Source organism: Dasypus novemcinctus, chromosome 3 (assembly GCF_030445035.2).
Source record: "Dasypus novemcinctus isolate mDasNov1 chromosome 3, mDasNov1.1.hap2, whole genome shotgun sequence".
NCBI lineage: Eukaryota > Metazoa > Chordata > Mammalia > Cingulata > Dasypodidae > Dasypus > Dasypus novemcinctus.
This window is the reverse complement of record NC_080675.1, coordinates 62,454,325-62,468,923: the sequence shown is the minus strand read 5'-3', so window position 1 is coordinate 62,468,923 and position 14,599 is coordinate 62,454,325. Positions and strand designations below refer to the sequence as shown.

Sequence of the window (14,599 nt, the reverse complement as noted above, 5' to 3'; positions counted from 1 at the left end):
TTATTTTTTATATACCATGTCAAGTCCCTTCTCATTTCTTTTTGTGAATGTCTGGACATATTTTTCATATATTTTCCTTGTAGTTACCATGGGGTTAAAATTTAACATCCTAAATATATAAAAATCAAATATGATTTGATACCATTTGATTTCAATAGCATACACATACAATGTTATTCCTAACCCTCTCCATCCCCTCAAGATTTTTTGTACTTGTTACCACATAAATCTTTGTACATTATATGTCCAAAACCATAGATATATAATTAATTTTTATGCATTTGCATTTTAGTACTTTAGTAAGAAGTAAAGTTACATACGAAAAAGTACAATAAATCAGTTCAGGCATTTGTAACTACCCAAATGGTTACCATTACCAAATGTCTATATTTCTTTATGCTACTTTCAAACATTGTCTAGTGTTCCTTTGTTTGAGTCTGAAGAATTCCTTTTAGGATTGCTTAGAGGGCAGTTCTGGTGGTATTGAACTCCCTCAGCTTTTGTTTATCTAGAAATGTTTTGTTTTAATCTCTCATTTTTGAAAGAAAGTCTTTCAAAGTTTTGGTTGGCAATTGTGCTCTTTCAGCACTTTAAATATTTCAACCTACTGCTTTCTCGCTTCTGTGGTTTCTAATGCAAAATTGGCATTTAATCTAATTGGGACTCTTGTACATAACACATTGCTTTTCTCTTGAAGCTTTCAGAACTTTCTCCTAGTCCTTTGCTTTTGACAGTTCTATAATGTGATGGATCATATTTTTCTACAACTTTATCCTGTTTGGTGTTCTCTGGGCTTCTTACATGTGCATATTCATGTCTTTTGCTAAGTTTGGTAAATTTTCTGTCATTGTTTCTTTAAAAGTTCTGCCCCTTTCTCTTTTTCTTCTCTCTCTTTTTTTTTTTAAAAAATTCCTTCCTTCCTTCCTTCCTTCCTTCCTTCCTTCCTTCCTTCCTTCCTTCCTTCCTTCCTCCCTCCTTTCCTACCTCCCTTCCTTCTTCCCTACCCCTCCACCCCGGTTGTCTGTTCTCTGTGTCTATTCGCTGCGTGTTTTTCCCTGTCCGCTTCTGTTGTTGTCAGCGGCACGGGAATCTGTGTTTCTTCTTGTTGCGTCATCCTGCCGTGCCAGCTCTCCGTGTGTGCGGCGCCATTCCTGGGCAGGCTGAACCTGCCTTCACACTGGGCAGCTCTCCTTACAGGGCGCACTCCTTGCGCATGGGGCTCCCCTATGCGGGGGACACCCCTGCGTGGCACAGTGCTCCTTGCACGCATCAGCACTGGGCATGGGCCAGCTCCACACAGGTCAGGGAGGCGCGGGGTTTGAACTGCGGACCTCCCATGTGGTAGACTGACGCCCTAACCACTGGGCCATGTCTGCCACCCATTCTTCTCTTTCTGAGATTCCCATAATACTTATATCAGTATGCTTGATGGTGTCCCAGAGGTCTCTTAGGCTATTCTTGCTTTTTGTATGAGCAGAACCACTGACAGTCTAGACTGAAAAGGACAGAGAAGGGACAACTTGAAGGAAGAATGACTTCAGGGGCAGAACCATGGACCCTGATGTCTGGACTGACAGAGCAGGTTCATCCCTGAGTTTGGAGGGGGAGTACCATCTGTCCCAGTGCTTGGAGAAGGCTGGCCATCCACCCCATATTTCAGATTGAGGGCCACCACCTCAGTGCTTTGAGATAGTGTGACCTGTGTGCCCACATTAACATAGAGCCTGGCCACCACTCTAATGCTCGGAAAGCACCACTCTAATGCTTCAATCCAGTGTTCTGGGAAAGTGTTTCCTTAATTTTTTTGCTCATCTGATGAGTGTGATGTGATATTTCATTGTGGTTTTAGTTTTCCTTTTCCTGATTGCTAATACAGTTGAATGTCTTTTCATAAATTATCGAGTATTTGTTTCCTCCTCAGTGAAAATGCTGGTTTAGGTCTTTTGCTGATTTTTCTGTTGGATTATTTTTCTTTTACTTATTTGTAGAAAGTGTTTGTATATTCTAGATAAATATCCTTTCCTATCAATCACTATAACAGGTATTGAAAATTGACACTCATTTAGATTTTCTAGTTTCTCTCTATTATCCTTTCCAGTTTTGATACATATATATATGTGTGTGTGTATATGTTTTTTAGGCTATCTTTTTGGATGTATATGAATTTATCATATCTATAGCTTTCTAATTAATTGAACATTTTATAATTTTGTAATGATTCTTTTTATCACTTATAATACTATTTCCTTAAAATCTACTTTGCTGGAAAGCGGATGTGGCTCAAGATAAGGCCTCTGCCTACCACGTGGGAGGATCCAGTTTCGATCCCTGGGGCCTCCTTGTGAAAAAGAAGAGAAGGCATGCCCATGTGGTGAGCCAGTGCCTGTACACTGAGTCAGTGCCTGCCTGTCAGGCGAGCTGAGTGCTCATGTAGTGCTCATGTAGTGAGCCAAGTGCCTGCATGGCAAGCCGAGTGCTCATGTGGGTGCCCGTGTGGTGAGCCAAGTACCCATGTGAGCACCTGCATGATGAGCCAGTGCCCACATAAGTGAGTCATGCAGCAAGATGATGACACAACAGAGAGACAAAGGTGAGAGTCAAGGTGAAGTGCAGCAGAGACACAGAACTGAGGTAACGCAATTGACAGGGAACTCTCCACATCAGAGGTCCCCAGGATCAAATCCTGGTGAATCCTAGAGGAGAAAGAGAAGAGAGGCCAAAAAGAGAAATAGATACAGAAGATCACACAGCGAATGGACACAAACAGCAAAAACAGCAGGGTGGGAGGAGGGGAAGGGGGAAAATAAGTAAATAAATCTTTAAAAAGAAGAAAGAAAGTTTGTCTTAAAGATGTGATAGCAAGGCATGTTTGGTTATTGATCAGAATGATCCACTAGAGAGGGAAAACATTATGTAGGAATGATTTAGAATAAATTAGGATTGAAGTCCCTGTGATATGGAAAAGAAATAGAACTAGGTCTAACTTTTCACAAATGTGCTTCATTTGTGTTTTTGCACACCTCTTTGAAAGACTAGTGAAAAGGACTTTTATTATCAACTTGAGGTGCATATGCAGTCAGTGTAAGATTTCCTCCTGGTCTTTTTGACTTTCAGCATTTTTACTCTATTGTATCTATTTATGGCTGCCTTTGCATTTATCCTACTTCAAGTTCATTGAGCTTTCTGGATGTGTAGATAAGTGCTTTTCTAATAAATTTGGGAAGTTTTCAGCCATTATTTTCAGCAAATAATTTTTCTGCTCCTTTCTCTTCTCTCCTTTGGCATTGTACATGTTGATATACTTAATGGTATCCTATATTTCTCTGAGACTCTGTTCATTTTTCTTCATTCTTTTTTCTCTGTATTCTTTGGATTGTATTATCTCTATCTACCAGTTTGCTAATTCTGTCTAAAAGCAATTAAAATTTGCTATTTGAATACCTCTAATGGATTTTTCATTTCAATTATTGTACTTTTTTACTTCAGAATTTCCGTTTAATCCTTTTTTATTTTCCATTTCATTCTTTTTTACTTTCCATTTCTTTATTGATTGTCTCTATTTCATGCCACATCATCATCATGCCTTCCATTACTTCTTTAATTACGGTTTCCCTCAGTTCTTGTGATGGCTACTGTAACCAGATTCCTCTAGGTTCTTGGCTATGTTACATAAAAGAATTTAAGAACATGCCCGTTTAGTTAGGCCGGTAGTTTATTGAGCAAATGAGAGAAGAGAATAGAAATGGGAGAAAATAACAGAATATAATCCCCGGGTGTATTTGTGGTCTAGTCCAGGCAGAGAGAGCGCCTTTTAGCTTGTGGGATTACTTTTTAAACCATTAATTATTCCTCCCCTTGCTAATGTTCGGGGGAGGGGTCCCAGCTGTTTGCTGTTTTGATTGATTACCCTACCTGTCAGTTCCCCCTGGTGGCCCAATGGCAAGGCCCCTTGAAAATATCTGGGGCCTTTTCTTTTTTTTTTTTTAATTGACTTTGTAATAATATTACATTAAAAATATATATATATGTGAGGTCCCATTCAACCCCACCCCCCCCACCCCCCCCTCTCCCCCCCAACAACACTCGTTCCCATCATCATGACACATCCATTGGATTTGGTAAGTACATCCTTGGGCACCTCTGCACCTCATAGACAATGGTCCACATCATGGCCCATACTCTCCTCCATTCCATCCAGTGGGCCCTGTGAGGATTTACAATGTCCGGTGATTACCTCTGAGGCACCATCCAGGGCAGCTCCATGTCCCAAAGACGCCTCCACCTCTCATCTCTTCCTGCCTTTCCCCATACCCATCGTCCACCATGTCCACTTTTCCCAATCCAATGCCACCTCTTCTATGTGGACATTGGATTGGTTGTGTCCATTGCACCTCTATGTCAAGAGGAGGCTCAGATTCCACATGGATGCTGGATGCATTCCTCCCATTTTCAGTTGTAATCACTCTAGGCTCCATGGTGTGGTGATTGTCCTTCTTCAACTCCATCTTAGCTGAGTGTGGTAAGTCCAATAAATCAGATTGTAGGTGCTGGAGTCTGTTGAGGCTCAGGACCTGGCTATCACATTGTCAGTCCAGAGATTCAAATCCCCTAAATATATCTTAAACCCCAACATTAACTGCACCTCCAGCACATTAGCATGAAAGTCTTATGAAGGGAGATCCCATCTGAGTCCAGATTCATCACACATAAACACCATTTCCAAAGAGGGGCCATCTGCCCTGGTAGTTAACCCCATCGGCCATGACCATAACTCTCATGGGTCTCTTTAGCCTTCAAAGGAACCAATATCTGGGGGTTGTATCTGCTTTATCTGTCTCTCTGACTCTGCTCAGTTGTGCATGAGGGCAATCCTTCTGCCAGCCTCCAGATTCTTTTTTAGAAACTCGTAGCCATATAAACTCATTTCTCCTTTCCATTTCCCCCTTACTTTAGGTCAAACAGCATTTTAAAGTCATGGTATTTTATGTAGACATGGATATTCTGCTGATCCGCATTGAACCTTCCGTATAAGGTCCTTTTCCAGTTGCATCATCAGTTGGTAGTTGATAGTGGTCCCTCGTTGCCAGGGAGGCTCATCCCCGGGTGTCATGTCCCACGCTGGAGGGAAGGCATTGCATTTACATGCTGAGTTTGTGGGGCCTTTTCTTAATCCCAGATGAAATCTCATTCCAAATGCGGGGGTTCTCATGGGATTCTTCCAGCAGCCTTCTGATGAGGTCTTTTCCTCAGTCGATTTCCAGATAGGGTTCCATGACCATGTGTTTCATGGCCATGTTCTTTTGCCAGTTTTAGATTTGTCTTCCCATTCCTTAATCTAGCCTGCCACACTACTTTGAAGTATTTTCCTGTTAAATCTGATACCTGGTTGCTCTCATAGACAGTTTCTGTTGTCTGATTTTTGTTGTTGTTTGTTTATGGGTAATACTTTCCTGTTTCTTTGCATATCTCATAATTTTTCATTGAAAACTGGACATTTTAGATAATATGTTATAAATCGCGTTTTCGGGACGTGGAGTTGTCCTGGGTGGTGCTTCATGGTCAATTACGGGACATTGTAGATCCCCCCAGGGCCCACTGGATGGAACGTGGGAGAGTGTGGGCTATGATGTGGACCATTGACTATGGGGTGCAGTGATGCTCAGAGATGTACTTACCAGGTGCAATGGATGTGTCATGATGATGGGAGAGAGTGTTGCTGTGGAGTTGAATGGGACCTCATATTTTTTGAATGTAATATTTAAAAAAAATTTTTTTTTTAAATCTTAAAAAAAAAAAAGTTATAATTCTGACTGTTGGTTCTTCCTCAACCCTCAAGTTTATTATTTTTATTTACTTATTTGTTACTGCCTGGCAGGATTATTTTAGTGAAGTTTAATTCCCATCCCCTACCACCCCACTCCTGTCAGTTTTGATTCTCTGATGTTGCTTCTTAGGGAGGTGCAGCTTTGGGTATGCCCACAGTAACCCTGGGATAACATTGGTTTTGGCAATATTCTCTTTTCCTTTTACTTGGACCACAAGAAATTGTTAAACTCTGTGAACTGCCAGCAGATTACTCTCTTGTTTTTAAAAATGCCCTGGGGAATAAATTGCTGTATCTACTAATCCAGTCAAATTCACTTTGAAGAAGCAGTTCTGGAGATCAGTGTTTGATATTTGTTCTGACCCCAGGAGGTCTCCTCCCAGCATCTCCTTCCCAGGCAGTGCTTTGGTAAACTAGCTAGCATATAGTTTATTTTATTTTTGAAAGATTTATTTCTCTCCCCCCCCCCCCCCCCCAGTTGTCTGCTCTGTCCATTCACTGTGTGTTCTTCTGTGACCACTTCTATCCTTATCAGCAGCACCGGGAATCTGTGTTTCTTTTTGTTGTGTCATCTTGTTGTGTCAGCTCTCCTTGTATGCGGCGCCATTCTTGGGCAGGCTGCACTTTCTTTCATGCTGGTCGGCTCTCCTACTGGGCGCACTCCTTGTATGTGGGGCTCCCCTACGCAGGGGGCACCCCTGCGTGGCAGGGCACTCCTTGCATGCATCAGCACTGCACATGGGTCAGCTCCACACGGGTCAAGGAGGCCCGGGGTTTGAACCGTGAACCTCCCATGTGGTAGGCAGACACCCTATCCATTGGACCAAGTCAGATTCCCCCTGCATACAGTTTAACATGTATCTTTACTGAATCCACAGATTTTCTCCCAGTTGCCTCCCACTACATTCACCTATGTTTCTGAAAGTAGGCTTGAATTTCTTCAAGTTTTGTTGCAAATGAAGTCAGTTCTGTTGGGAACAGTAGCTATTTGTTTTACAGCCTGCTTCTCACCTGTCTTCCAGGCAAAAGCTCTGAGCCAGGCCTCTGGAGCTGGGTTGGGCATGATGGCAAGATTCTCTCTGAGTGATACCCCCACTTTAGGAACTGAGGCCTCTATGTAGGGTGGGCATTAGCCTAAAGTCTTCTCATCCTGCAGTTACAATCCAGGGCAGGGACTATTGGGGCCCCAATATTCTCAGTAGCACCACACATAAAGTAGTGCCTCCATTCCAAGAGTGGGGGCTGAGTGGGAGAAGGAAGCTCCCTAGAAGCATGTTCAGCAATGCTGACATCCTATTCTTCCCAGGAGGAAATCCCTCTCACTGAGAACAGTGGGGAAAGGGAACCCTGTACTTTTTGGCTACACCAGTCTGGAGTCGTGTTTCCATCTCACTAAGCTTGTAGGGTCGGCCGAAGGAACAGTCTGGGTTCAGATACCACAGACTCTCACTTTTCTACTGAATTTTTGTGGATGTTCTTGAAAAGATGATTTCTCATTTGTATATTCCCCTACAGACATTTCAAGAGGCGTTTCATGGTTGTTTTAAAATAATTTTCACCATTTTTACTGGGAAGCAGGCAGTATAGCACCTCACACTGTCATATTGGAAGTCAGCACCTTATGTAGTCACTTACTTCTTTACTCATTCTTTCAATAAATACTCAATTTGCTTTTTATGTGCCAGGCACTGTGCTAGGCTCTAAAGGTATAACTATAAATAAACATGATCCCTACAGTCACTGAACCTTACAGTTTAATGTAAACATTGGGAGGATGGGGTGATATAGTCAGATGATTCCAGAGAAGTACAGGACTGTATGAGAACATTTGTTAGGGGACTTTAATGCCTTAACCTATTCTGGGGAATTAAATAAGTAATATTTAAACTGATTCCCAAACAAGGAAGAATTATCCAAGCAAATTCTGGAAGAGCATCACAAGAAGAGAGAAAAATATGTATGGAGGCCCTATTCCCAACTTAGCAAGGTTTAGGAACTGAAGGAGGACTAGGACATAATGAGTAAAAGGCAATATGAGGCTTGGAGGGATAGCAGATATTATATAGTAAAGAATCATAAAAATTTTAGATCATCCTAAGAGCAGTAGAGAACCATTGAAAGGACTTATGCAGAATAGTGAAAGAACCCATTTTCATATCTTTTCTGTCATATAGGTGACACATGAAGCTACAGGAACCTGATGCCATTAAACCTTAGAATTTTATAATTACCTTCCATTCTTATAATTATTTTTTTACTTAGCCATCTAATTTGGCTTCTCCAATCAGACATAAGTGATAGTTTCCTTGAAATTAATAGATTGGTTTTCTTCTATGTGTATGTATGCATTTGTGTAAGACAAAGAGATGCACATATCTCTAGATACTAATTTTAAAAATTTAATAACAATGAGAAAACTAGCTAAATCTACTTAACATGTTTATAATTTATGCATCATAGTCTTAGAAATTCTTAAACTGCTATTAAAAATCTCTAGGTATTTTTTAGAGATTTAACTCCTATATTTTCTATTTAAAACAAGATTATTACACTTATTATTTCTTTTTATTATACATGTCAGAATGTACTATTCTACTTATGTTATCATCTTCTTTGGAGGTTATTCAAATTTCGAGATGACATTTTGGCTAGTTAAATTTATCTTGATCCTTCAATTCAGTACTTAAATAGCACCTAACACTATGCTTTGTACGTACTAGGCACTCAAAAAATATATTCAATAAATCATGGGTCTCTGATACAGTGCTCTTAATTACATCTTTTAAAAATATCCTTCCTTAATCCCTTCCCTTTACCCAAAATGTATTGCCCTGTTTTGATACTCCTTTTCTTCTCAACTTTATAATTTTCAGTTTTGTGCTGTAAATACTATTCTTTTGCTATTTTCCCTGACTTGAAATCCCTTTTTAAGATTTAGCAGCCCAAAAAGTTTTTTTCAGAATTGTATTTTTGCTATTTTGTATACTAAACATTTATTATTTGTCCACTTTATCTTAGAAAATGTCTTCCCTTTCTTCTTTTGATCTAATTTTATATTGAAAAAAACCTTGCATCGGTTTATGATTTTGTGCTTTGTAATATTTTAAGTGCAGTTTTCTTATCCTAAGGAATTGTATTATAGTTACTATGTCACTGATAAACATTTTTTATATATTTTGTGTTTTTAGTCTATTGAAGACAATGAAGTATATTTGCCTAATGATGAAATTTGGACCTATGATATTGACAGTGGGTTGTGGTAAGTAACTTAAAATTGTCCACTCTTAGTATCTGTTATAAATGTTGTTTTTATAGACTACGGGGAATTTAAGACCATGCCTTGAACATACTACGGCATTTATTATGTCTCTCTTTCCATTTCTTTCAGGCTCTATTCTTTGTGACTTGCTGCTCTTTCCCCTACTCTTTCCCTTCTTCATTCATTGTCCTTAACCATTCCTCTCAAGACCAAGGCTGACTCTGAAGACTTTTATTCTACTAATTCCCATTTGTGGTGATGTGTGAAATCCTGAAATATTTTCTCATTAGTTTGAGAAGTTTTTACCATGGATCTTCTTAGAGTTTTACAATATTGGCATATCATCATATTTTAATATTATAATTTTTACTGAAAAAAGTATTCATAGGATTGACTGGTATTTTATTTTGCCTTTCTGGTAAGTTATGGGATTCTATATTGTTTTTGCTGCAGGACAATGCACCTAATGGAAGGAGAACTCCCTACGTCCATGTCAGGAAGTTGTGGTGCTTGCATTAATGGAAAGCTCTATGTTTTTGGAGGTTATGATGACAAAGGATACAGCAATCGAGTAATACATTCTTTTAATTCAGGAGTGAAATAAAATGTAATATTTAATCTATCACTTCATTTCACAAGTTTGTAAATATTTTAAGATGTATATAGAAAATCTTAAGGTTATGATTATAAGTTTTTGAAGATAATATGAAAATGCAGGAATTTTGTACATCTATTCTTCCATGTCTTTTGCTTCAGAATTTACTACATACTCAGTTGATATCCATAGGGCAAGAGCAAGATAGTAAAAAGTTCATTTTAGTATGTTTTATGTATCATTTTTGCTTCTAAAACAGTCTAATTTTCATTAATTCTATATTAAAATATTTAAATATTAAAAAAGAAAAAATATTTAATTTTTGGACCACAGATCTCTGTGATATAGGTTTAATTTTCAAATTCTTTTTCTGTTTCCTCTTTTGAAAGCTTTATTTTGTTAATTTGCGAACAAGAGATGGAACATACATTTGGGAAAAAATCACCAACTTTGAAGGACAACCACCTACACCCCGTGATAAACTTTCATGCTGGGTATATAAAGACAGGTAATACAGCAAAATTGTCATCTTATTGATTGCATTTAAATAAGGATTGTAACATTGTCAAAATAAAGAAAATTTGAAACTCTGAATTTTTTCAAAATACATTTATAAACTTATTTTGTTGAGGATGGTAATGGCAGTTCTGAACCTTGGACAAGGCCAAATCATAAAAATGAATATGGTGGAAGCAGCTATTTGTTTTTGTATTTTTTTTTGTTTTTTTTTAGATTTATTTATTTCTTCATACCCCCTTGTTGTTTGCACTTGCTGTCTATATGTCTTTTCAGGTGGCACCAGGAACTGAACCCAGGACCTCCCATGTGGGAGGGAGGCACCTAATCACTTAAGCCACCTCTGTTCCCTGCTTTATTGTGTCTCTCATTATGAATTCCTCCACACATCTCGTTATGTCAATTTGTTTTTTCAGCTCCCCATGCCAACCCATTGCGTCAACTCGCTTTCTTGCCCATCTTCTCTAGGAGGCACAGAGAACTGAACCTGGGACCTCCCATGTGGTAGGCGGGAACTCAATTTCTTGAGCCACATCCACTTCCCAACTATTTGTTTTTTAAAACTAATTTGCTATTTAATTTTCTCAAGTTACTACATCTAATTGGCTCAAAGATCAAAACAATATTAAAAAGTGGATACAGTGAAAGCTTTAGCTCCTACCTCTTTTCCCTATCCACTTTGTCTCTATCATCCCTCCTGTACACAAATAACCACTTTATTAGTTTCTTTTGTTCCGTGTGGGCAGCGCCATTCTTAGGCAGGCTGCTCTTTCTTTCGCACTGGGCGGCTCTCCTTATGGGGCGCACTCCTTGCGTGTGGGGCTCCCCTATGCAGGGGACACCCCTGTGTGGCAGGGCACTCCTTGTGCGCATCAGCACTGTGCATGGGCCAGTTCCACACGGGTCAAGGAGGCCCGGGGTTTGAACCGCAGACCTCCCATGTGATAGATGGACGCCCTAACCACTGGGCCAAGTCCGCTTCCCTAAATTTTACTCTAGATAACAATGGACATTCTTGCACCTATACCATCAACCACAATTCACATCCACTTCTTGGTTTACTGTGCTATTCAGTTCCTAGGTTATTCTCCAGTACTCTGTCAACTGGCATTTACATACCTAGACCACCATTTTCATCCACATCCCCATTTACAAACTAGCTGTTACTGTACGTTACCATGTACTCTATAAATTTCCACACTTTTACAGTAAAGCTAATTAAAACTTAAAACTTCTATATACATTAAACATCAGTATCCATTTCAGTCTTCCTTTTATTTCCTTTAAGAAGCCACCACCTATCATCAGGTCTTGCAGCTATTTTCCTACAATTTCCTCTAGAAGCTTCATGGTTCTTGCTTTTATTTTCAGGTTTTTGTTCCATTTTGAGTTAATTTTTGGATAAGGTGGGACATAGGGGTCCTCTTTCCTTCTTTTGGCTATGGATATCCAGTTCTTTCTGTTACATTTGTTGAATGGACTGTTCTCCCCGAGCTGTGTGGGTTTGACAGGCTAGCCAAAAATCACTTGACCGTACATGTAAAGGTCTGTTTCTGAACCATTAGTTTGGTTCCATTGGTCTATGTGTATGTCTTTATGCCGGTACCATGCTGTGTTTTTACCACTATAGCTAGGTAATATGATTTAAAGTCTGGAAGTGAGAGTTCGCTTTCCCTTCTTAAGATGTTTCTGGTTATTCATGACCCCTTACCCTTCCAAATAAATTTTTTAAAAAAGATTTATTTATTTATTTCTCTCCCCCTCCCCCCCACCCCGGTTGCCTGTTCTCTGTGTCTATTTGCTGCGTCTTCTTTGTCTGCTTCTGTTGTTATCAGCAGCACGGGAATCTGTGTTTCTTTTTGTTGCATCATCTTGTTATGTCAGCTCTTCTTGTGTGTGGTGCCATTCCCAGTCAGGGTGCACTTTCTTTTTCGCTGGGCGGCTCTCCTTACGGGGCGCACTCCTTGCGTGTGGGGCTCCCGTATGCGGGGACATTCCTGCATGGCATGGCACTCCTTGTGCACATCAGCACCGCGCATGGGCCAGCTCCACACAGATCAAGGAGGCCCGGGGTTTGAACCACGGACCTCCCATGTGGTAGATGGAAGCCCTAACCACTGGGCCAAGTCCGCCGCCACCAAATAAATTTGTTAATCATGTTTTCAATTTAAAAAAATGCTGGAGGAATTTTTATTGGAATTGCATTAAATCTGTATACCAATATGAGTAGAACTGACATCTTAATGATATTTAGTCTTCCAATCCATGAGCATGGAATGTTCTTATAATTATTTAGGCCTTTTTGTTTGTTTGGTTTTTGTTTTGTTTTTCTGAGTTATTTCTCTCCCCCCCCCCCCCCCACCTGTTGTCTGCTTTCTTGTCCATTCACTGTGTGTTCTGTGTCTGCTTGCATTTTTTTTAGGCAGCACTGGGAATCTGTGTCTCTTTTTGTTGCATCATCTTGCTGCGTCAGCTTCTCTGTGTGTGCAGCGCTACTTCTGGGTGGGCTGCATTTTCTTTGCACGGGGCGACTCTCCTTGCTGTGTGCGCTCCTTGTGCGTGGGGCTCCCCTGCGTGGGGGACAGTCCTGTGTGGCACGGCACTCCTTGTGCGCATCAGCACTGTTTGTGGGGCAACTCACAGTTCAGGAGTCCCTGGGTACCAAACCCTGGACATCCTATGTGGTAGGCGGACACTCTATCAGTTGAGCCACATCTGCTTCCCCTATTTAAGCCTTTTAAAATTTCTTTTAACATTGAGTTGCAGTTTTCTGAACACAGATGCTTTACGTCATTGGTTAAGTGTTTTCCTGACTATTTGAGTTTTATCTGTCAGATTTTATTTTCACCACTTTTTTGACACTTTCAGTTACTTCTGTTGATATCATCTTCATTTCTAGACCCTCTTCCAGTCCTCTCTCTCCTGTCTTCTTTTCAGTCTCTATCACACCCTTTAGAATTTCCTGAAAATCTGGTCTCTTGGTTAGAGATTCTCTCAGTTTCTATTTATCTGTGAATATTCTAAACTCACCTTCATTTTTGAAAGACAATCTTGCCAGATATAAGATTCTTGGCTGGAAGTTTTTCTCTCATAGTATCTTAAATATATCAGACCACTGTCTTCTTGCCTTCATGGTTTCTGGTGAGAAATCAGCACTTAACCTTATTGGATATCCCTTATATGTTATGCATTGCTTTTCTGTTGCTGTTCTCAGAATTCTCTCTTTGCCTTTGGCATTTCACATTCTAATTAGTACATGTCTCAGGGTTGGTCTATTTGGATTTTTTTTGGAAGGGAGTACGTTCTATTTCTTAGACGAGGATATTTATGTCCTTCAATAGGGTTGGAAAATTTTCTACCATTATTTCTTTAAATATTCCTTCTGTCCCTCTTCCCTTCTCTTCTCCTTCTGGGACATCTTTGACACATACGTTTGCATGTCTTTTGCTGTCATTTAGTTCCCTGAAACCTTGTTCAGTTTTTTTTCCATTCTTTTCTTCATCTGTTCTTCTGTATGTTCACTTTCAGAGGCCATTTCTTCAAGCTCCCCAATCCTTTCTTCTGCCTCTGCAAATATGCTATTATATAAATTAAATGTTTTTTTTTATTTAATTTTTTAGTTATCTTTTTTTTTTAATAAAAGTTAATAGATCACACAAAATGTTACATTAAAAAACATAAGAGGTTCCCATATACCCCCCCCCACCTCCCACACCCCGTTCCTCCCACATCAACAACCTCTTTCATCATTGTGGCACATTCATTGCATTTGGTGAATATATTTCTGAGCACTGCTGTACCTCATGGATAATAGCTTACATTGTAGTTTATACTCTCCCCCAGTCCATTCAGTGGGTTATGGCAGAATATATAATGTTCAGCATCTGTCCCTGCAGTATCATTTTGAACAACTCTAAGTCCCGAAAATGCCCCCAAATCATATCTCTTCTTCCCTTTCACTGCTCTCAGCAACTACCGTGGCCACTTTCTCCATATCAGTGCTGCAATTTCTTCCATTACTAGTCACAATAGTTCTATAGTAGAATATCAGTGTTCTACTGAGACACTGATATTCGAATAGCTTTTTCTTCTTCTTTATTTTCTTTTAAATCTTACATTTAAAAAATATGAGGTCCCCATGTACCCCCCACCCCCACTACCCCACTCCTCCCACATCAACAACCTCTTCCATCATCGTGGCACATTCACTGCACCTGGTGAATACATTTTGGAGCACTGCTGCACCATATGGACAGTGGTCTACATTGTTGTCTACACTCTCCCCATTCCACCCAGTGGGCCATGGCAGGACACACAATGTCCAGCATTTGTCCCTGCAGCACCACCCAGGACAACTCCAACTCCTGAAAATGCACCCACATCATATCTCTTCTTCCTTCTCCCT

At 39.9% G+C, this 14,599-nt stretch overlaps 1 protein-coding gene across 5 annotated transcripts in view; it reads left to right on the top strand.

Annotated features, from left to right (window-relative positions):
• Positions 1 to 14,599, top strand: part of KLHDC1 (kelch domain containing 1) — a 90,437-nt gene that overhangs the window by 18,170 nt on the left and 57,668 nt on the right. For 4 of the 5 annotated variants that reach the window (XM_058293455.2, XM_058293454.2, XM_058293456.2 and 1 more), the window contains exons 2-4: positions 9,013 to 9,083; positions 9,537 to 9,654; positions 10,068 to 10,186. In XM_058293455.2, the coding sequence (XP_058149438.1) occupies positions 9,013 to 9,083; positions 9,537 to 9,654; positions 10,068 to 10,186 (308 nt within the window). Of the gene's footprint in view, positions 1 to 9,012; positions 9,084 to 9,212; positions 9,655 to 10,067; positions 10,187 to 14,599 lie in introns of all 5 variants that reach the window. The other variant, XM_071213942.1, reaches the window with a different exon arrangement.